This window comes from Anser cygnoides, chromosome 15, assembly GCF_040182565.1.
Source record: "Anser cygnoides isolate HZ-2024a breed goose chromosome 15, Taihu_goose_T2T_genome, whole genome shotgun sequence".
NCBI lineage: Eukaryota > Metazoa > Chordata > Aves > Anseriformes > Anatidae > Anser > Anser cygnoides.
The window spans coordinates 11,158,114-11,178,307 of record NC_089887.1 but is presented as its reverse complement, the minus strand read 5'-3'; the positions used below and the strand labels follow the sequence as shown (position 1 = coordinate 11,178,307).

Here is a 20,194-nt window from a genome sequence, read left to right as displayed (position 1 = left end):
GGGTCTCCCCTGGCAGCGTGCACAGTGCATGGGCTCGTGCCCTGGCTCCAGCCTTGCCGCTCTGCAAACAGGAAGCTGGCAAGCAGCTGCTGAATAAGTCATTTTGGAGAGTTTGTACCAAACTGGCTTTCAACTCCTGAATGTGTAGGACGGAAAAAGCTGTGAATACGCCTTTGTGACCAAGTTTGGCACCAGCCGCACTCTGCTAGCAGGACAAGAATGTGGCCATTTAGAGGGGATTCAGCTGCCCTTTAAGAAATGAAATGATCCCTTCCCTTTCCTGCAAGGCTTTATTCAGGGGAGAATAGGCATGAGACAGTGAGCAGCTTCTTTCTCTTGCTGGCACCAAGGGCTGCCATCACAATAGTGGACACCAGAGCCCAGGAAAGGCCCCAGTGTCGCGAAGATGCACAGCCCGGCAATGGGCCCATCCAGGAGGTCCCTCTTCCTGCAGCCCGTCTGCTCCTGGAAGAGTCAGGCTGGGGCAGTGAAGTTCCAGATCTGCCTTTTCCCAGATGATCGAGCGTGCCCTGTGGTGATTTTGTGGGGAGTCCAGTAAAACGCCTGTCCGTCTCACCCACAGGGCTCTGAGAGATTTTAGAAGTGAGCAGCTTGGAAGTTTTTTCCTTTTTCTGACAGAATTCTCTACCCAGTCTTTGAGATGTTTCTGTATGTTACATTAAAAATGGGTTCTGTTGAAACATTTGTATTTTGGGGTGTTTTTTTTGAAAGACTAAGATATTTTGTGCAGTCCTTTCCTTTTTGGACAACTTGACATCCAGGGGCTTTGTAGCAACCTGGAACGAAGACATGTTTTCTTTTTCCAAATCCTGCAGGAGGTTGGACTAATTTTTTGGTTTTCTGCCTAACTGAAGCTTTGACCATATTCACTGGTGCAATTGTCATGTTCAGTCAAAGAGGGAAAGATGCCTCTGGAACAGACAATTTGCTTTAGCCTAGGCTCTGAGAAGACAGTTTGATTGCTCATATATGCCCAAAGTTTTCCAAACAGTGACTTGGGAATTTTCTGAACGGCTGGCTTTGGGACTTCACAAGTCCTGAAGCAGTAGAAAGCTCCATCTGATTTCAAAATGCTTCATGTGCCAGTATTTTTGGAAGGGAAAAACAAGCTGGCTTGTGCTAAACTACTGGGACCATTTGCTCCAAGTCAAGACTTTTTGTAATAAATGCTTATAATAAAATGTAATACATGCAAAGGTCTTGGGTGGGAGTCAAGATTTATGCTCAGCTCAGTTGCTTTCTTTTTGAGTTTAAGAATTCTTATTCTTTACTTGCCTTCTCCTGGTTTGGCATCTTATAACAAACAGAAACAGAAAATTGGTTATAAACTTTGATGGCAACTTCCTCTTTTTTCCATGTCATGTGAAAGGTCTGGAAAGATAGAGACAGCTCCACCACCTCCTTGTCATTTAAGCTTGGCAACAGCTTCTTTAGTTCCTCCACCAAAAAGTCTGCTGGAAAACGAGGTTCTAGTTACAGCTCAGCATGTTTTATAGGCTCACCGTTGACAGGGGTTAATTACAAATAATCCTTCTCTTCCTGTTTGCATAGCACCAGTGTTTCGGTGTACATGCATCATGGTGCCCAGTTCGGATCCTTTGGATTTGTGGAGAAATGGCATCTTTGGAGGCTGGTAACCCCCTCCTTTTCATTAGCTCCTGTTGCAACCTAAAAAATGAGGATTAGCACAGAAGGACCAAACCAATAAAGCAGTGACAGACCAGAAAAGGGAGCTACCTTTCCAGTTGTACCTTTTCTCACTGGCTGGGAAGCACAGGGGCAATCGTTTAGACCAAAACCCATGAAATTAGATTGTTTGAAACAGTATTTATTTTAAATATTATTGTTCCTTAAATATAACTACAGCATTTCTTGCTAAACATTGACATGGTTAATTTATTTGTTGATGGAGGGTGGATCTAAACTATGCTAATGAAACCGGGAGACTAGATTTTACTTTGAAATTCCAGCCTTTTATTTTGTCTCTAAGTTGCCTATGCCAAAACTATTTGTCAAGATTTCTTTAAAGATTTATTGGGTTTACACAAAGCCCTGTCATTTTAGTTGAGCAAATTCTTTACAAGACTGTTGTCAGTAAACAAATTAATTTATTCTCCAATTACTGAGTTCATATTTTTACAGGAAGATAGCATATCATTGTTCTTTCTTCAAAAAAATGTAGTTTATTTCTGACAGACGGAACAAAATTCCTCATCTCTTTTGTGATTTCTTTCAGTTTATTTATAAGTAACTGAATTGGAAATCTCTGTCTCTCCTTAAATTAATTTCCCTTTTTTTAATTTGGAAAGTTGTGAGATGTGGTGATTGCTGCGTTTGAGTCCCTTTTCATGATGCTCAGGAGCTGCTGCCCGTGGGGGACCCGTGCTGGAGCAGTTTGCTCCTGATGGATGGACCCCGTGGTACGGAGCCATATCTGGAGCAGTTCTTGAAGAGCTGCTGCCTGTGGGCAGCCCACGCAGAATCAGTTCAGGAAGGACGGCATCCCATGGGAGGGACCCCACGTGGAGCAGGAGCACAGAGTGACCGTGAAGGAGCAACAGGGACGAAGCTTTAGGGACTGACCGCAGCCCCCATTCCCCATTCCTCTGCGCTGCTCGGTGGGAGGAGGTAGAAGAAGGTTGATGGGAGGAAAGTGGTTTTAGTTTGCTTTTAGTTCTCACTGCTCTAGTCTGTTATCAATAGGCAATTAATTATATTAATCACCAAATCTGTTGTGTCTGTGGTGGTAATTAGTGAGTGATCTCCCTGTCCTTATCTCAACCCATGAGTGTTTTTTTCATCATATTTTCTCCCCAGATTTGCATTATCTGCAAATCTGCAAGGAGTCTCCCTGTCATTTGTTCCTGGATAGAAAGCTGTTAACGTACAAGGTAGGAGCTCTTCTCCAAACCAATCCTTTGTATACCTTCTAGATGCATCTCCACCTTTTGGCCCTTGCCAGCCTACTGATATCAGTGCTAAAGCCAGTGATGATCCCGCTCTCAAAAAATACTCTCTGTAGGAACAGTTTCAGCATTCAGATCGTGCCTTTTCCCCTTGCCTGCTTTCCACCAGACTGAGCTTCCTGCTCTTGTCCTTCAGAAATAGGACACCAATTGCTCTCCCCTCGACATTATATTGCCTTCATACATGAAAGTCACCATTTAAAATTCAGGGCACTCCAGAATTACAAATCACCAGCTAAAAGGTAATTTGTGCAATTTGAATTTGGGCTCTTACGTTCCTGCACTCTGATAGCAAGGTTTGATCACAGGCTCAAGAATGCTCCATATTTGACTGCTTTATAAGAGCCCTTGTGTGCCTCTTGGCAATAAATCTGTCTAGTTTTGAAATTCTGAAGCAATATTATTTAGTCTCTTGCCAACAGTGGATTTGAAAATTGTAAGAGTCTTTCATGCTATGTAACAGATATTTTGGGGGTTTCATCTTACTTCTCCCATGACGTTTTTATTCCTTTCATATGAAACATATATATACGTGTATCATATCTGTATATATAGATTTTAAAACTTTTTATTGTTGTTGGAAATAAACTGGGGGGACAGAAGCTATTTTGTTAAGTGACATTTCGTAAATATTTCAATATTTTGGAAATAATAGTGTTCTTCACACTTTTTTTTTCCTTTTATACTTTTTTTTTTCCAATTCCCCCAATGGTTTACCAACACAAAACATACTGTTTTGACATGAATGGATTTTCTGGGTGAAATACAGTTTAAAATAAAAAATTATGTAAGGGCTGGCAATGAAATCTTAGTTTTTTGTTAATTCCACTCCTCCAGCTCCTCCTGCCACTGGAAACACACGATTCCCTGCAACCAGAGCTAGAAATCATCAGTTGTGATTAATTTGGGCAGGAAATGAATGGATTGAATTTTGATGTGACTTCCTCATGCTCCTGCTGGGCAGCAGCTCCTGTGGCTATGTGCAGTCTGGGGGACCACCAGCTTCCCAGATCCCCAGCATTTCAGCTCCCCTCCCGCCTTGTCTCCAGGGTGAACTCTGTTTTTTGTCCCTAGTCCTACACCCGTGCCCCACATGGACTCGTTGACACGTCTGTGATGTGAAGTAGTTCTGGTGTGAGCCGAATAAGTTACTGTCTAGGACAGTGGGGCTTGGTTTCATTTTGGGCCTCTTCCTTGGTCCGTGACGCCTGGCTCCACAGCCGGTCACCACCGCCAGCACAGCCCCGAGCACACCCATCGCTGCATGAGATGGCTGAGCTAGAGGCATGGTGCTCCTTGTTGCCACACCACGACGTAATAACTTTGGCAATGTTTGCTCGTGCCTGAGGGTGACAGAAGCTTCAAAAGATTTTCAGTCCAATGTTACTTTTTTTAACTTAATGTAAATTGAGTGGATTGTAAGAAATTCAAGTTGCAACATAGCTGCTTGTGAGTAGCCTTTTTCTTTCTTTCTTTTCCTTTCTTTTCCTTTCTTTTTCTTTCTTTCTTTCTTTCTTTCTTTCTTTCTTTCTTTCTTTCTTTCTTTCTTTCTTTCTTTCTTTCTTTCTTTCTTTCTTTCTTTCTTTCTTTCTTTCTTTCTTTCTTTCTTTCTTTCTTTCTTTCTTTCTTTCTTTCTTTCTTTCTTTCTTTCTTTCTTTCTTTCTCTTTCTTATTCTCTCTTTCTCTCTTTCTCTTTCTCTCTCTCTTTCTCTCTTTTAAAGAAAAAGGTATTTTTTGTACTCCAAAAAGTGTCAATGTTATTTTTTGCTATTCTATACCCCTCCTGTTGCACATCTGCCCTGTACCAAGGCAAAGAGGTGCTACAGGCACTTGGGCTGCTGCCACCCCTTAGTCCCACTTTCTCGCCTTCCACATTTCAGTGTTGAACATCAGGCTATCAGGTCACTGGTGCCTAAATTCACAGGTTGGCAGCACCAGCCTTGGCATCCAACCTGGAAAGGCGGCATCTGTATTCCGGCTGTGTTGTGCCGATGCTCTGGATCAGCAGGCTGTTAGCAGCCGTGATGCCAGGGAAAGGGAACTGCTGGAGCTGGGAGCTCAGAGCAGCCAGCTCACCCTTCTCGGTGTGCACCAAACCCAGGTTTAGTTTGCATGAGGGGATCATTCCCTTGCACTTAGGCCCAAACCTGGAGCATTCACAAATGCAGGGCTGTTCTGTGGAGCCGTGCTGCTCTTCCCAGAGGGGTGGTAAAGCCCCTCTGCACAGATAGATGTGGAGATGTGGAGATTGGTGCTTGCATGGAGCAATGGTCCCAGAATTACGGCCAGTCCCAGAATAGTCCTAGGGCTGTCCCATGGCTCTCCAGCCTTTAGGTATCAGATGTGAAGCTTTGTCTGGCTACTGCGGGAAGAGAGTCTTTATACAAGTTCTCACCTCTAGTCCAGTCACCTGGTAAATCCTCGGGGTGTGCAAAGGTGAAGGAAAGGCTGGGTGTGCTCCCAGTGTGAGGCTGTGTCAGAAAGCAGCAACGCCAGCTGCACACACAGGAGCTCCAGCATAGCAAGGAAGAGCAGGAGACAATTTGCGTAGCAGCTCTGGTGAACAGATCCCCCAGCACCAAGCCCACTTCTGCCCATAGGAGCTTCCCAGTGCATAGGGCACAAGAGCACAACACCCTTCCTGTCTCGGGATGAAAGCCTGACTTGCAGTTGGTCCCAGGAACCTGCTTAGTTCCCTGCCGAGGGATTGCAGGTGACTGGAAACCACCATGGAAATGCATTCCCCAAGGGGAACCCCCATCCTCAACCTCCTGGCAGTTTCCTCTCTGGCTCCTGGCCAGGCCACCTACATTTGAAAGTCCATGGGATTTTGCTTAGGTTTCTGTGTTATTAATCCTCCCCAGGAGAAATCACAGGCCTTTCTGGACCTCTTCACTCTTTGCTAGAACAGCTGCTAGGGCTGTGCTGCTGCTCCATGTGAGCGCAGGAGGCACTGCAAAGCCAGGCCATGTCCAGGAGGCAAGGGAAGCTCTGTTTTCCCTGTGAAGGCTGCAATCCGATGCTCTCAGCTGGGCTTGCTGTATACTAGGACACTTTTTTGGCCTAAACCCTGAACAAAGCAGGTCAAAAACAAACCATCTGTCTAGATTACAAGCAATACAGATAAAAATAGATCTCTGTGCTCCTGGTGTGTCCCAGCTGTCCTCACATAACTGTTAGGCAATGCGTGCAAGCTGAAAGAAGGTAAAGGAAAAGGGGCTGTGCTGGCTCAGAGCATTGTACAGCTCCCTGGTGTGCCAAACAAAAGAGAGGCCATGACTTTTGTGTTGAGACTAGACAATGTGGCACGTCCAACCAGCCCATGCACCCACCTGAAACTTACCTTGGGCAACATAAAAACACTGTTTTACAGATGCATCAAAAAGCTGGTAAAAATCGGCACCCAGGGTCTCGGCGTGACTGAACAGGTGGGACAGGCCAGGACTGCGGGACCAGTGCTGGGAGGCAGGGAAGGCAAGGACCACTTTGTTGGCACAGAATCGAAGGAAAATTGGCTTTTGTGTTTTACATTCCCAAGGCAGGCTGCGCTAATGCCGCATAGCTGGACAGCTAAGGCTCTTAAGACTGTCAGTGCTGGCAGATTCAATGCCTGATTACACAGGATAACTGTTCCAATGAGCATTGCATACAAACGTGTGCACAGGAGGGAGAAGCGTGGGGTGCTGATGAAGATGAGGAGCATGTGAACTACCCACTAGAACTAGGCCATTCTGTGCTGCCCGGACTTCTGGCTGGTGCAGACCCGTGAGTGCCTGGGCGAGTGTGCAGCTCGCCCAGCTTGGAGGGAGCAGTGAGAGTGAGCTGCGGCAGTAAAACTTCCGTACTTCACAATGGAGGATATCTGTTGCACTGGGTCTTGACCACGTCTTGTGGTAGGATCACAGTTTCTCATGGATTTCAAGCAGAAGGGAGGAAACTCCAGCTTCCAGCAGAGAAGAATGAGGCAAATTGATGTAATTACATGTTCCTGTTAAACATAACAAGCACCGAAAGATAACTGTCCTTCAGCTGGCTCTCAGAGGCCATGTTTTGAACAGCAGTGCTCCCTGCAATTCCCCCCCCATAACATTCCTCCCCTTTGGACACTGAGTGAGGCAAATAATCTTCAGTTTTCCCCCTTTGCTAGGTGAGACCTGAGCTGAGTATTTCCTTTTTCAGAAAAAGATCAGAGGCTCCTCTATTTTCAGGAGAACTCTTTTTCTTCCAAATAGTGAAACCAAAGACCCAGATAGTGGTTTTTGTCCTCTGAGAAGTGCGTTTGCATCTGGGAAGCTCTTCTGGTCAGGGTGGGTACGACCGGCCTTAGGCTCACATTGACCCTGAGTGATGACACCCATGTGAAACACCACTGGAGGCAAACACCTGGTATCCCAGTCTAAACACAGAGGAACCCACCCTAGTAGTTGCTGGTTGGTCACCAGCTGGAGAGGGATGGAGAACAGGACTGCAGCTTGGGGCCAACCCCCCCTGCGAACAGATGCCAGCTTTGGAGGGGAATTTCCTAAGGCCTTCCTGGGGAGCAACATTCAGCGAGTAGAGATGGAAATACCTCCTTCACCATCTGAGTCCTCTGCCTGGTGTCTCGCAAGGACTACTTCTCTCCCCCCCCCCCCCCCCCCCAAGCAGGGCTCCTATCATAGAATCATGGAATATCCCACAAGGACCCAGTCCAACCCTTGGATCCACACAGGACCACCCAAAAAACAAACCATGTATCTAAGAGCATTGTCCAAACACTTCTCAAGCTCCAGCAGGCTCGGTGCCATGACCGCTGCCCTGGGGAGCCTGTGCCAGTGCCTGCACATCCTATGGACATGTCTCATGTCGTGATCACAGGCTGGACATTGCTGTCAGATGCTGGCATTAAGTCACTTTTTATCAATGTATTTTAGGCTGATACGACTCAGTGCACTGAAAGAGGAACACCCTGGCTGGCAATGGGAGCAAGGAGAGCGTATTCTTGACCAAGAGGGTAGAGTCTACCCGAATAAGCGCAGATGCCTGCAGTTGCCTAAGGGAATCCCACCCCGCAGGCCCGGAGGGACACTGAGCATGTGGGATGGAGTGAGGAGTGCTGTCTGTGGGAGCAATAAATCACGTTTCAGTGTAAGAACTTTATTTTTCTTGCAAAATGCACATGCTGTTGGAAGGAGGCTAAGAAAGAGCAGGGGTGGGTCAGAATCACGCTGGCTCCGGTGCGTTCCTTCTGGGAGGTGCTGAAGGGCCTGCAAGTTCATCCCTTCTCTCTCATGTTACTGGACACTTCTTTCCCTTGTTTATGTGGTAGGAACATCTGAAAATAATTTGTGTCTGTTAAGCTTCATGGGGCTTTGCGGACAAGCAGGGTTACGCATGCAATTTGGTCTCCACCTTGCCGAGGACCAGCTGGGGCTGACCTGGATACGCTCACCAGCTGAGGAGACGCGCTGAAGTCAGCAGGGCTCTGGGGGCTGCCTTCGAAGCGTGGCTGTCGCTGCTGCACGCGGGCACGGGCAGGGTGGTGGCGATGAGCTCCCCCTTCACACGCAGCACCGGCAGCCACCCCACTCCTCTCCAACGCCGTCATGTGCAGGTCGGCCTCGGAGGTGCGGCAAGATGGCAAGGAATACTCCCCCCCGCCCCCGGTTATTGCTAAAATGTAAAAAGTACGCAGCTGCAGGTTTGGGTCCAGCCGAAGATGGATGTGCATGATGCAGGCCCTACTGAAGCGTCCGCTGGGGCTTTCGTGAACCTCTGCACGAGCAATACATGCTGACCACAGAGCCAGATGGAGAAAGTTTGGGCAGCGGTCCCAGGACAAAGGCGAGGACTACTGAGCAAGGGAGATGGGTGTACGCCATCCAGAAGGGGGAAACGTTGAGGCCGGGAGGAAAGAGCGAGCTTAGGAAGGGTTGATACCCTAACCATGTGCCCGGAGAAGCTGTGAAGAACCGGATGGGAAACACAGGAATATTGGGGGTACTGGGGGGGGGGGAGACACCGAGCTCCCAGCTTCGGGGCTCTCCAGGCGCCCCCGGCGGGGCTGCTGGCGGAGCCGGGCGCTCCGGGGGAGCGACTCAGGAGCACGCCGAAGGCTCGGCGCTAACGGGACTGCCTTTCCCCGGCAACCCCGTCCCCGTCCCCGCGCGGCCGGGGAGGGGACGGAGAGCCCCGACCCCCCGGGAGCCCCGCCGGGCCGCTCCAGGCTCAGCCTTCACCGGCGAAGGGGGAGGCCCGGGGCGGGGGCCCGGGGCCGGCCGCTTCCGCCCGGCGCGGCGCATTCCTGCGCCGTGACTCAGGCGGCGGCGCGGCGGGATGAGCCCCGCGGCCCCGGGCGCTCGCAGCTCCCCGGCGGGGCGTTCGCCGCCGAAGCCGGCGCGGAGCCCAGCGGCCATTTGCATGCCGCGGCTGTGAATGGCGTGCCCGGCCGGCCGGCCCCTGGCACGGGGGAGGAGTCTCCGCGCCCTGCCCGGGCCGAGCTCGGCGGCGGCGGCGGCGGCGGCGGCCCCTTAAGCCCGCAGCGGGGCGGCCCGGAGTCCGGCGGCTCGGTGCTGAGCGCCCCGCCGCTGCGCTCGTCCCCGCCTGCCCGGTGAGTGCGGGGCGGGGGCCGGCGTGCGGGTGCGGGTGGGGAGAACGAAGGGTCGGGGGGGGGGGAGGAGGGAACCCCGCTGCCCCGGCGCGCACGTGAGTTGCGGGCTCCGTCCCGCACCGCGGCCCCGCCGCCTCCGCCGCGGCTCGGCAGCCCCCTGCTGGCGGCACGGGCCCGCCGGGCAGCCCCGGGCACCGAGCGGGGCGGCCGGCCGGGGGGAGGCTGCGGAGGGCCGGGTGGCGGGGCAGCCGCCTCGTCCCGGTGCCGCAGGTGGGTGACAGGTCCCAGCCCGTGGGGCCGGCGTGGGGCCGGCCCGGTCTCCAGCAGCAGCGAAGGCGGGGCCGGGTCCTGCCTCGGAGGGGTGGCGTCGGGACCCCCGGTGACCCCGGAGGTTTCGGCTGGAGGTGAGGGTGCGGGTTCGTGGCCGGCTTAGAGCTGACCCAGGGCCACGCAGGAGCCCCGGGCCCTTCCAGCTGTCCCTCGCCACGCGTTGCCACCCGTTTGTCCCCTTACGCTGGCAGTTTGGCAGCCACCTTGTGAGCTGATAGGGGATCATAATCTTTGGAGGTAAAGGTTAGTCTTCCTCTGGATCCAGTCCCTGAGCTGACTTTTCACACTACGCACTGCTGGCCTGATGTGGGGGAATTGCAGCAGCCCAAGGCAAATCTGGCGAAAATTCAGATATTCCATAGTTCTGTGAAAACTTCTGCAGGATTGCGCTCTCAGTGCTGCATCCTTTTGGGCTTCTAAGAAAGTGACCGGTCCTTTCCCCCCTTGTAGCGCACACACACGCGTAGCTGCTGCTGTTGCACTGGAGGGCCCCTTGCGTGTATTTTGGCTTGTGCTTTTCTTTCCCGCGATGTGAGAGGTGAGCGGCAGCACAAACGACTTCTGCCTGGCCTCGGAGTGTTCCTCGTGCAGCGCTTGGTTCTGGCTGCCAGTTCTCTTGCAGGTTGGCCTCGCGGTGGAGCGTGCAGCGTTGGTCAGGGATGCCGGGGTCTGGGAGCAAGCAGGAAGTTGTTTCTTTTCTTCCTGTTTTTGTCCCTATGGCTGCTGATTTCCTCTGGGAAGAAAGCTATACTTAATGGGAAGGGACAAGGCAGCAAACACTGAAGGAAGGGAACTGAAGGCACTTCTGAATGAAGCGTGGGATGAAGAAGGCGCACGATGTTTTAACGGCAGTAACGCTGATTCAAAGACAAGTAGCTCCCCTTGTGCCGTAAGTGGGGTAAAAAGGGCCCAGTTGGGACAAGCTGGGGAGTAGAGCCTTGGGAGAACTGGGTCTGCACTCCAGTGCGTGGAATTACCTTGCTTTCCAGCTCTTCTATCTCAGCCATGCAGTGTTTGCAAGAGGGGATGAATAGTGCTAGATCCATTGAGACAGTTGGAAAAACCAAATGGGCTCCTAGGTGCCTCCTTCACGTTTTAATTGTTAAAAGGACTTTCAGAATGGCCTTGTGTGCTTGAAAGCCTGTCTGCTCTTTTTTTTCTTTTTCTTTTTCTTTCCCTTCTCCAGCCTGTCAGCCTAGTGACAGCTATCGCCTCTCCCTCCTGCTGCTTCATCTGTAGATCCTCATGGCTACCACAGTGCTTCCACTGTTAACCTAGGTCTCCGCTGTCCTTGTGCTGGGCCATTCCTGAGCCGGGGCCCGGCTGTCCTCCCGAGGGGGATTTTGGGCTTGGAGTGGAGGAGCAAGCTTTGCCACCATCTCTGTGCTCCTTGGTCCTGAGTCCCCGGGGCGGCAGCAACTCTCCTGTGTGGCCGTGTGTCAGCGGTGTGCCCGCTTCAGCGGGTTCCCATGAAAGGAGGTTAAAGCTGTGTGGTGTAAAAGCAACTCCCACAAAACTAGTTCTGCTCTGGGACTTCCCATGACAGGCCTTTTTTTTTTTTTTTTTAAGCAATACATTTGCAAGAGACCTGCCTACAAACTGGCTTTTCAGGTTCTGGGGAAAGCCGTGGGCTGGCCCAGAGCTGAGGAACGTCTTGCTCTTGCTCTGTGCAGGGTAGGCCCTAGCTTGGCCCTCACCGAGCTCCTGGCCTCTGCACCTGGCCAGGGCCAGAGGGGCTGGTGCCTTGTCGCAGGATTTGGGGACGGCGGGTTCGGTTTAGTGGGGGTCTTCAGCAGTCCTGCAGCAGAGCGAGGCTGCACGGCAGGAGTAGGAATTCCTTTTGGGATCATTGGTCTTGTTCCTCTGGAATCCAGCCCCGGAGAGTAGCCAGCAAGTCCCAGCATGTTGCCTTGAAAGAGGCAGGGTCTGCTGAGTGTAGCATGACAGGACAGTTTATTTTGGGCACAGAGCCCACATGCTCAGATATAATTAGTAAAGGTTTGATTCCATTCAGTGTATCAGATCTTTCTGCAGTGTGAACACGCAGCCTAGTTAGTGCTGAAGGTCTGAGATGGGCAACGTGAACAGGAGTCCTGAGTTGTTTTCCATTCAGTGCGTCCAGGGAAGAGGTTGGCAGAGCACCAGAGCACCCACTGTGCTGCTGGGGATGTTGCCTGCCGAGTGGGATTGGCCGTGAGCTGAACATCTGACATTTCTCTATCTGCATCTCAAGAGCTGTTTTCTGGCAGAGCAGTCTCTGATAATATTCTTCCCTTGTGGCTCCTGCCTTTCTTCCTTAGTTATCTCTGGAGGCTTTGGCATCCCATGGAGACCATGCACCCTTCTCAGAGGTTCCAGCATTAACTGTGACCCAACACGCTTCTGTTAATTCCTGTTCCTGCAGCAACCTGCCTGTCACCAATGTATGACCCATTCCAGTAAAAGCACTTAAAACCTGAGGATGGGTTCCTTCGTATTTTTTTCTGGGCTCAGATGTGGATTAGTTTCCTTTCGTTTCAGCTGAAGAGATGCTGGGCCCTATGTCTAACACTCTGTCATCATTAGCTGGAATGAAGCAGACAGGAACTGTGCAGATCTGGCACTGTTATTGTAAGGTTGCCTCCCTGCTACTGGATGTGTACTTGTTGTAGATTTAGGAAACCCATGCAATGTACGCATTGCCTGCCAGCGCACAGAGCTGTGTTGCATCCTCTGCTGAGAGCGTGACAGCCTCTCTAGCTACAAACTGCGTTGTGGGAGCTGTAACCTGAGTTTAGTGGGAACCATTGTGTCTGGGTAAAATGTCCCCGTTCTCCTGGAAGGTAGAATGAAGATGGTCACTTTTTTCACAGGAGGAGAGAATGCCCACTGTCAGGTGGGTTGTCATCTCCCCAGTTGTGGCTATATATATGTATTTTTTAATTTGTTTGATTGTTTGTTGCCTTGTTCAGAACTAGCAGACGAACCAGTTGAACTGAATGGAGATGGTGACCTGCTCGCTCTGTCAGTGTCCGGTAACTCCCCTCTGAGGTCAGCAGCCACCATGCAAGCAAATATTTAGGAAGGGATGATCTCAGCCCTTGCGGCTATCAGGCCCGAGACTAGGGAGGGAACAGGCAGATTTACCCTTGAAAGCAAGCGGATCTATCAGACGGTGTTTTTTGTGGTCATGCTAGCAGCCCTGTTTCTGCAGCCCTGAAGAGCCCTGAACTGACTCAGAGCGTGGATCGCTGCTCGCGCAGAGACCCTCGTGTGAGCACACAAGGGGAGGGCAAGGCTTGACTGCCAAACCTCTCTTTACAGGCAGGCCGCATGGTGCCATTGGTAGGTCTGGGGCAGCTCCCAGAGAGAGAGGCTGGGTTGTGGCATTGATGTGGAGCAGTGGTAGTCGTGTTCGTGCCGAGGCCGCGCATGGTTGTGTCCTTGGTAGTTGAACTTCAGGGGTTTCGGACCGCCTGCTCTGGTTTTGGTCCTGCTCCTTTAACTGCTCTCCGGGACTAGCTGAAGCCCACTTGAGATCACAGTCTCTGATACTTGCTGTTTCAGTCAGTGCTGCTGTAGGAATGAGGAAGTGTTTTTTTTTTCCTTCTTTTTTTTTCAAGGAGTGTTGGGATGATGCCACAAGGAGCAAATCAGTAGCCGAGTTTTCAAGCACATCATCCAAACTCTGGTCAAATCCTTCTGAATAACAAACAGTGGCTGTTTGCTGCTTGGTGAAGGCGGAGAGTTTATGTTTCATGTTAACCTTAACTGTTGAGTCTCCAAGTGCTGTGTAGGACAAGTTTGTTGGTTGTATGCTCTGCTGCAGACAGTAAATGCCAGATTGACGTGAGGCTTGTGCATGCTGAAATTTCCTTTGGGCTTGCTTTTCAACTATGTGGGTGCGCCATTTGTTTGAAGCACAATGGAAGGTGTCTTGTGCATGCTGTCAGATTGTTAGAACTATCGCAATACAAACCTGAGCAGCGGGTACATTCTCAAAGAGACCGGAGCCTTCAGCAACAAGCAGACCTTGCCTTAGTAATCAGAGCATCTCTAAAACGCAGTGATTATTACCGGAAATTTAATTTCTTCTCAATGATCTAAGAAGTATGTTGCAAAAGGCTTCCCAGGGGGAGAAGAGATACGAAGACATGTCTGATCTTGCCTTTTCTGGATAATATACCTTTGCTGCCTCCTCCCCTTCCTGTTTCCACTCTGCTGAGAGAGGGACAGCCGCTTGCTCTGCTGGTCAGTAGCAATCCCTGCTTTGAAGGTTTTTCTTTTAAAAGGAACAATCTGTATGCGATCATCCTGAAGCTGCACAGGATGCTGCTTTTACAGTTCTACAGGTCTGGCGCTTTGCTTGGCTTTAACTTCATGAAAGTTGTAACAGCTTGATTTGTAAGATCTGGAGGACTCAGATGTCTGGGGTGGATGAATACAGCTTCCGTGTTTCAGGTGTTACTGCCCTGTAGCAATCGGCAGATGGCAGGTACGTTTCTCTGTCGCTTGAATTCAGAGATCACTACTTTAAAGTCAACCACAGAAGACAGCTGTCTAGGATTTGCTTTGCCAAAAGGTGTGAGCATGCCTGCCCTTTCTCTGTCTGCCGTGGGACTGTAAATTCAGAGGGAGCAGTGAGAGAGAACATGCCATTTGCTCAGTTTATAATTGGATTTAAAAAATACCTTTCACTTCCCCCCCCCCCCCAAAACAAAGTATTTTGATTATTTGTATTATGAATGACTTAGCGCATTGGGCACACATGAATGTATACGTGAGCGCACACACCTGCAGAGCAGGGCGAGCTCTTCCTGCAACTGCTTTCCCATGAGGCAAGGCACGAGAAGGTGTGTGGCCAGCTGTCAAGCACCAGCCAGAGCAGAAATTGGAGCAACAGAGGGGCAGGCTAGCTCGCCTGTGTCAAAGGCTATCCGCAGGTCTGTCCCTGGCTAGATCAGCTAATGCTTAACAAGAGCAGCTCTAGCTGAACCAGTTCTGCTCTGTATCCTTAGCTGTTCGAACGTGTGTATGTATATATATTGAATTATCTCCATGGGGCTTCATTGCTTTTGGCATTGCTGGTGCTTGCAGGCTTACTGTAACTTGTATCTGGGGGAAGGGAACCATGGTCACCTTGGAGAAAGCAGGTGTGTGATGCCGCGTGAAGATGCCGTGAATTTCAAAGGGGCGTGCAAAGAAAGCTGGCCTGCATGGCTCAGATGCTGCTGCTTCCATCCCTTCTGAATATAGAATGTCTTCGGGTGGCTTTAGTGTTTGTTATTTCCTTTAAGAGTTTTTTTTTTTAGATTGCTATTCAGTGTGCTTTTATGTAACTTTCCATAGGAAATGTTGTCATCTGTGGCAGTTTTGATCTCATTTGCCAGTGAGGCATTCTTATTTAGCGCAACAAATAGTGATACTTAGCTGCTTTTAATACTAAGGTGAATGCATGGGCTGCAGCTATTCCAAAAGTAACCAGAGCCAGCATTCTCTGCTGCCTTGAGAGTCAAACTGGTGCCTTTTTCTTAGCTTTCTGTGTCCTGAATTGCAGTCCTTGTGACAAATATGCAAGCTGACAGGGAAAAAAAGTTACAAATGCAGAATTTCAACAAAAAACAAAACCTTTGTTAAAATGCAGTGTTAGGATTTTGTTGTTGTTGTTTTCTTCTGTGTTCTAATGTGGGATCATGACTGTGCTATCAAAACCTTTTTTGAATCTTACCTTACTGCATAACTGAGGTGACTGCTGTGTCCCTGGTGCTCGTGGGTCAGCCAGTATTTACAGTGCACCCATTTTACTAGTAGTGAAAACCAGTACAATCCCCTCTGGAGTCCTGGTGAATTTTTGCAGTGGGTTGAACGTGTACTAAAATAGTTGCTGTGATCACCCTTTCCTGCTTCTTTGTTAGCGAGGAGCTCCAGTGGCGCTGAAGAATGTAGACCCAGGCGACTGCTGTGATGCTGCTGGGGACCCCAGACCAGAGTGCTGCTGCCTCGGCTCTGGCACCGCTAGCCCAGCAGGCACCTTTGAAAAGGCTGCAAGAACTAGGCTTGTGTAGATGAGCCTTCTTCTGGATACACTTCCACTGTTGGCAGTCTGTTGTTTATAATTGGATTTGTTAATATTTGAGTTGTTAATGTGATTATAGTTGTTATCCAGTCTGGCTACGTTCGCTGCGGCACCGGACCAGCAGTAGTATCCTGGCTTCCTGCGTAAGCATGCTGAGATGCATCGGCTGTGTGGTAGCTGCTGGTGGTTCGAGGGAAAAGCCAGCTCCTTCTGAGGATGACTCCACCAGCTTCCCTAAGGAATGGAAGCGTTGCTTGGTGCCAGCTTCTCAGCCTCTGTGCTTGATGCACTGTCGCTGGAGCTATGAGCAGGTACCACCATCGGTCCGTGCCCTGATGCAGCCTACAAGTGGTGTGCTACGGCCAGAGCCTTAGGATGCAGCAGCTGTAAATGTGGCTGTCGCACATGGTGCCAGGCTGGCGGTCTGTGTGAAGCTGCAGGGTGTGTGCACGGGGAAACACAAACAGGATGAAGACACCAAAGTACTCCAGAAAGCTTCCTGCTGCTCCCCCCTCTTTGTTGGTGATGTTTTATGCTCAGGCTGTTCCCCTTGCTGGTTTCTAGGTAGGTCGTCGATAGCTCTGTAGATTTACTCTGGAAGATGGAGCTGGATGCTCGTTGCTCCTGATCTGGGCCCTGTCTGGGCTCTGGGTAGTGCTGCGAACACCCTTCTGTCAGCTGGGTGCTCTAGGAGATGGAAAAGGCAGCGCCTCTGCCCAGTCTGCTGGGCTCGGCTCCCTTTGTTAGGGCTGCAGGCCTTAGGCTAGCAGGGGAAGCTGGCCCCTTGGAAACCCTTTCGTGGAAACTACCCATGTGTGAGGCTTGGCTGGCAGCTCCCTGCAGCTTCATGCTTCTGTGGAGTTGGTTTCCCATTCAGTGACTCCGGCAAAAATTCACTCTGCCTCTGATGAAGCAGTAGTACTTTATTCCTGCTGCACTCAGCGCCTGCACTGAGGGCAGTTTTCAGAAAATAATTTCAGCTTCAAGAGATGCAGAACCCACCACCTGCCTCGTGATAATTTTAAGCTTCCCACAGTGCTACAGATGTGAGGTTTTGGCCACGTTTTCATAATTGCATGAAACCGTACTGCCTCGAGAAGCATTTCTGTCATCTGGCTCCAGCTGCTCTTGTTGTTCCTGCCTCTTCCTCTTTCCCTGTGCTGGCACAAGTGTTTGTGGAGCCATGTGGTGACTTCGGGCTGGGGAAGGAGCTTGGGCTGGAACAAACCGTTTTCGTTGCTGAGCTAACGCGGGTTGGCTCCCAGTGCAGGTCACCCGACAGCTGCGGGGATGGTGGTGCCAGCACGAGGAAGGGGCAGCACGGCAGCTGGGGGCACTGCTGCTTCTGCTGCCTTGCATCTCTTTCAAGTGGCTGTATATCATCTTTGCAGCTTGAATTGTGAGCCTTAACTTCTGTGTGCTGACTCCTGCTCTGCCTTTTGTCTGCTGGAACAAAAGGACCTGGAAGATCAGAGTCTGTTGCCTGTGAGTGTTTGCAGGTTGCAGTTGGGGTCGTCTTTTAACCTGTTCTTGGAGAAGTTTAGCTACAGATCCAGGAACTAACAGGAATCAGAAGAGTTTTTTGAGCTCTGTTCTTCTTCTCCCTTCAGTACGAGGCCACCAGACCTGGATGCCCCTCATATCCCACACAGGGCTGCTTTGAAAGCTTGTCATACTCATGTTCCCACGGGAGCTTGTGTTTGGTTGGTATCCATCATGACCCACATTTTTTTTTCCTGAAAATTAGGGAAATCAGTTGCACAAAAGCAACTGATCTGCTTTCCTGATTGTGTGATTGGCTCACATACATTCAGACATCACTGTCAGGCGTTTTTATTACCTGCATTTAAAACCCTCTGTCTCTGTGTGTAGCTGAACCTTCTCCAAGGTCAGTGGGTGCCAGGTGAGGCTTTGCACCATGTGCCTCTTGCATACCAGTTTCTTTCCTCAGGGCCTTGTGTGAAGTCCAAAACTTCTATTTATTTATTTATTTATTTATTTATCTATTTATTTATTTATTTATTTATTTTCCCTGATGTAGCTTCCTATTTCCTGTCATAGGGGTCTGCTTGACCTCTTCCAAGGCAGGAAGTTTCCACTGGTATTTCTCAGCAAATGAAATAAATAAGTGGCTCACGGTGAGGTCCCTCGATGGTGGCTTGGTTGCTTGGGTAGCCACAAAAGTCAATAACCTTCCAGAAGCTTCTGCGTTCACCCTCCTGTGCCTGGTTCTTGCTGCAGTGGCCCTGCGGTAGTCCTTACGTCCTGCTTTTCCGTGATCTGCTTGCAGGCGGTTTTGGAGCCACCTGCTCAAGCACGTAGCTTCTGTTGTAGCTCTTCTCGGAGCACTGGTTGAAAAGAGCTCTCTTCTGCTGTTGCTTCTGGATAATGCCCTGACCCGTCTGGGGCGGGACGGGTTGTCCTTTCCCTGCCTCTCTAGGTTTAACGTCTGCGTGCGTTGTCTTTTGCTCCTCTTCCCGTGATTACAGCTGCTCCCTGGTCCCCGGTTGTTTCTCGGGTTGTATTAGCTTGTCCCCACAACGTCTCAGGATGAACTCGAGTGTTTTTCTGACCCCCAAAGGCAGAGAGCTGCCGTTCTTCAGAGCTGCGAGGGTGCCAGTACGTAGGGATGGCGTACGCTCCCTGGAGGGAGGGAGATCCCATGCCTTTTAATGCACTTTCCCCAAGGTGAATGCAGCCCTCAGCCATTCCGTTGGAGCCTGCACAAAGGCTTCTCATACTCCAGAATAATTTTTTCCATGTTCTGCTTGAACATAAAAAATATTTTAAAGACAGCTTGGGTTGGGACAGGCCTTTCATGCCACGCAACGGGCGGCCATGCCTTTATCGGCAGGCTGGCTGTTTCTCGGTTCTCATCTGGTCTGCGTCCCGAGGAGAGTGCAGGGCTCAGCGTGCTGCGTGTGTTGGTGGGGCTAAATAAAGCTCCCCAGCGCTGACCTGCCGGGCTGGGATGGAGCAGAGATGTTTCACCCAAGCGGAGGACCGTGGTTTGCTGTTCCAGCTCAGCTGACATCAGGGTGAGCTATCACTGAACAGGCGGGTCCTACCCTTCCTGTCTCAGGTTACACACAGCTTATCCGAAGTTGTCTGAGCCTCCCCGGGCTGTCAGATCGACAAGAAGTCATTTGCTTCTGGGTCGGGTTAGCTCTGTGTCGGTGAAACACCTTGAGGCGGCTCACTGGAGTGAGCCTGCTCTTTGGGCAGCCGGCAGGTGGGTTTGCTTGCCAGAAGAAGGCAGGCTGTTGGCGACCTCCTGCCGCCTGCTGTGGGCTGCTGGCAGCACCAGCCTGTGCCGGCACCCGCGTGGAGCTGGTGCGCGGCCCCGCGTGGCGGAGGGCAGCAGGCGGTGGGTGGGTGCCGTGTGGGCACAGCAGTCCTGCTGCCTGCCAGCTCCCTGCGGGGCAGGGCGAACAGGACAGCGTATTTTCCTGGCTTGCTGCCCGGCCCGTGCCCAGAGGTTCCCGGCTCGCCCTGATCCCAGCTTCTGCCGGGCTGTCGGCAGCTCTGCAAAGCCTCGTGGCATCTCCCTTGAGCTCAGCAAGCGAGGGCCGGGAAAGTGGGAGAGATTCCCATGCAGGAGTGCAGCCAGGGCAGTGTTGATGTCCTTGTTTCGTTTTCGAGGTGGTTCCTTAGGGCGGGACACAGTGGATGGAGGTCGCGGCAGAAGCCTGAGTATTGCTGCACCCTTGGCAGCTTTCCCTGAGAGCGCAGGGACATGGACCTGGTCCGCCTTCCCCGTCCCTGCCTGCCCTCAGCCCCTCCGTCTGGCTTGTTATAAAGGTCTGGCTTGTGCCCAGTATTTGGGATATTACTTGTAACTTGTTGGGTCTGATCCATGCTAGTTGGTGGTGTTGGCAGTCATGAGGCTGAAACCCTGCTGCTCCTCTTCTCCTTGGATTTCCTGCCTTCTCCCGGCTAGCCGGGCCAGCAGAAATCCTCCTGCAGACAGAGGCACAGACAGCAGCCTGCTGGCTCCCCTGGCTCGTGCTGGCTGCAGAACACATTTAGGATCCTGTTCTCTTTGCTGTGTTTCCACTCAGAAGCCCACCAGCGTGCCTCAGCCAGGACCGTTGCTGGAACAGACCCCTCGCCGGGGGCTCTGCACAGCAGGCACGGCAAATGCAGCTGTCGAAGCGACGGCGATTTGAAAAGCGGAGGAAAACAGTTGGAGGGTCATCAGGGACTGAACATGGGACGTGGTGAGGAGACGGC

The 20,194-nt window shown here is 51.1% G+C and overlaps 1 protein-coding gene and 1 long non-coding RNA gene across 6 annotated transcripts in view; one reads left to right on the top strand and one right to left on the bottom strand.

The window, feature by feature from the left end:
* Positions 1-8,104: 8,104 nt before the first annotated feature.
* LOC136786429 (uncharacterized) lies at positions 8,105-9,226 on the bottom strand. The gene is made up of 2 exons (XR_010825059.1): positions 8,405-9,226; positions 8,105-8,301 (listed from the first exon to the last, which is right to left on the bottom strand). It is a non-coding gene; the product is annotated as an uncharacterized lncRNA (long non-coding RNA).
* Positions 9,227-9,307: 81 nt separating this feature from the next.
* RHBDF1 (rhomboid 5 homolog 1) overlaps positions 9,308-20,194 on the top strand; it is a 37,950-nt gene continuing 27,063 nt past the window's right edge. The window contains exon 1 of one of the 5 annotated variants that reach the window (XM_066977497.1): positions 9,308-9,576. Coding sequence is in view for 3 of the 5 variants with exons in the window: in XM_066977495.1 (XP_066833596.1) it covers positions 20,102-20,181 (80 nt within the window). In the remaining 2 variants the exon portion in view is untranslated. Of the gene's footprint in view, positions 9,577-14,359; positions 14,381-19,486; positions 20,182-20,194 lie in introns of those variants that run through there. The other 4 variants (XM_066977500.1, XM_066977495.1, XM_066977496.1 and 1 more) reach the window with 4 other exon arrangements.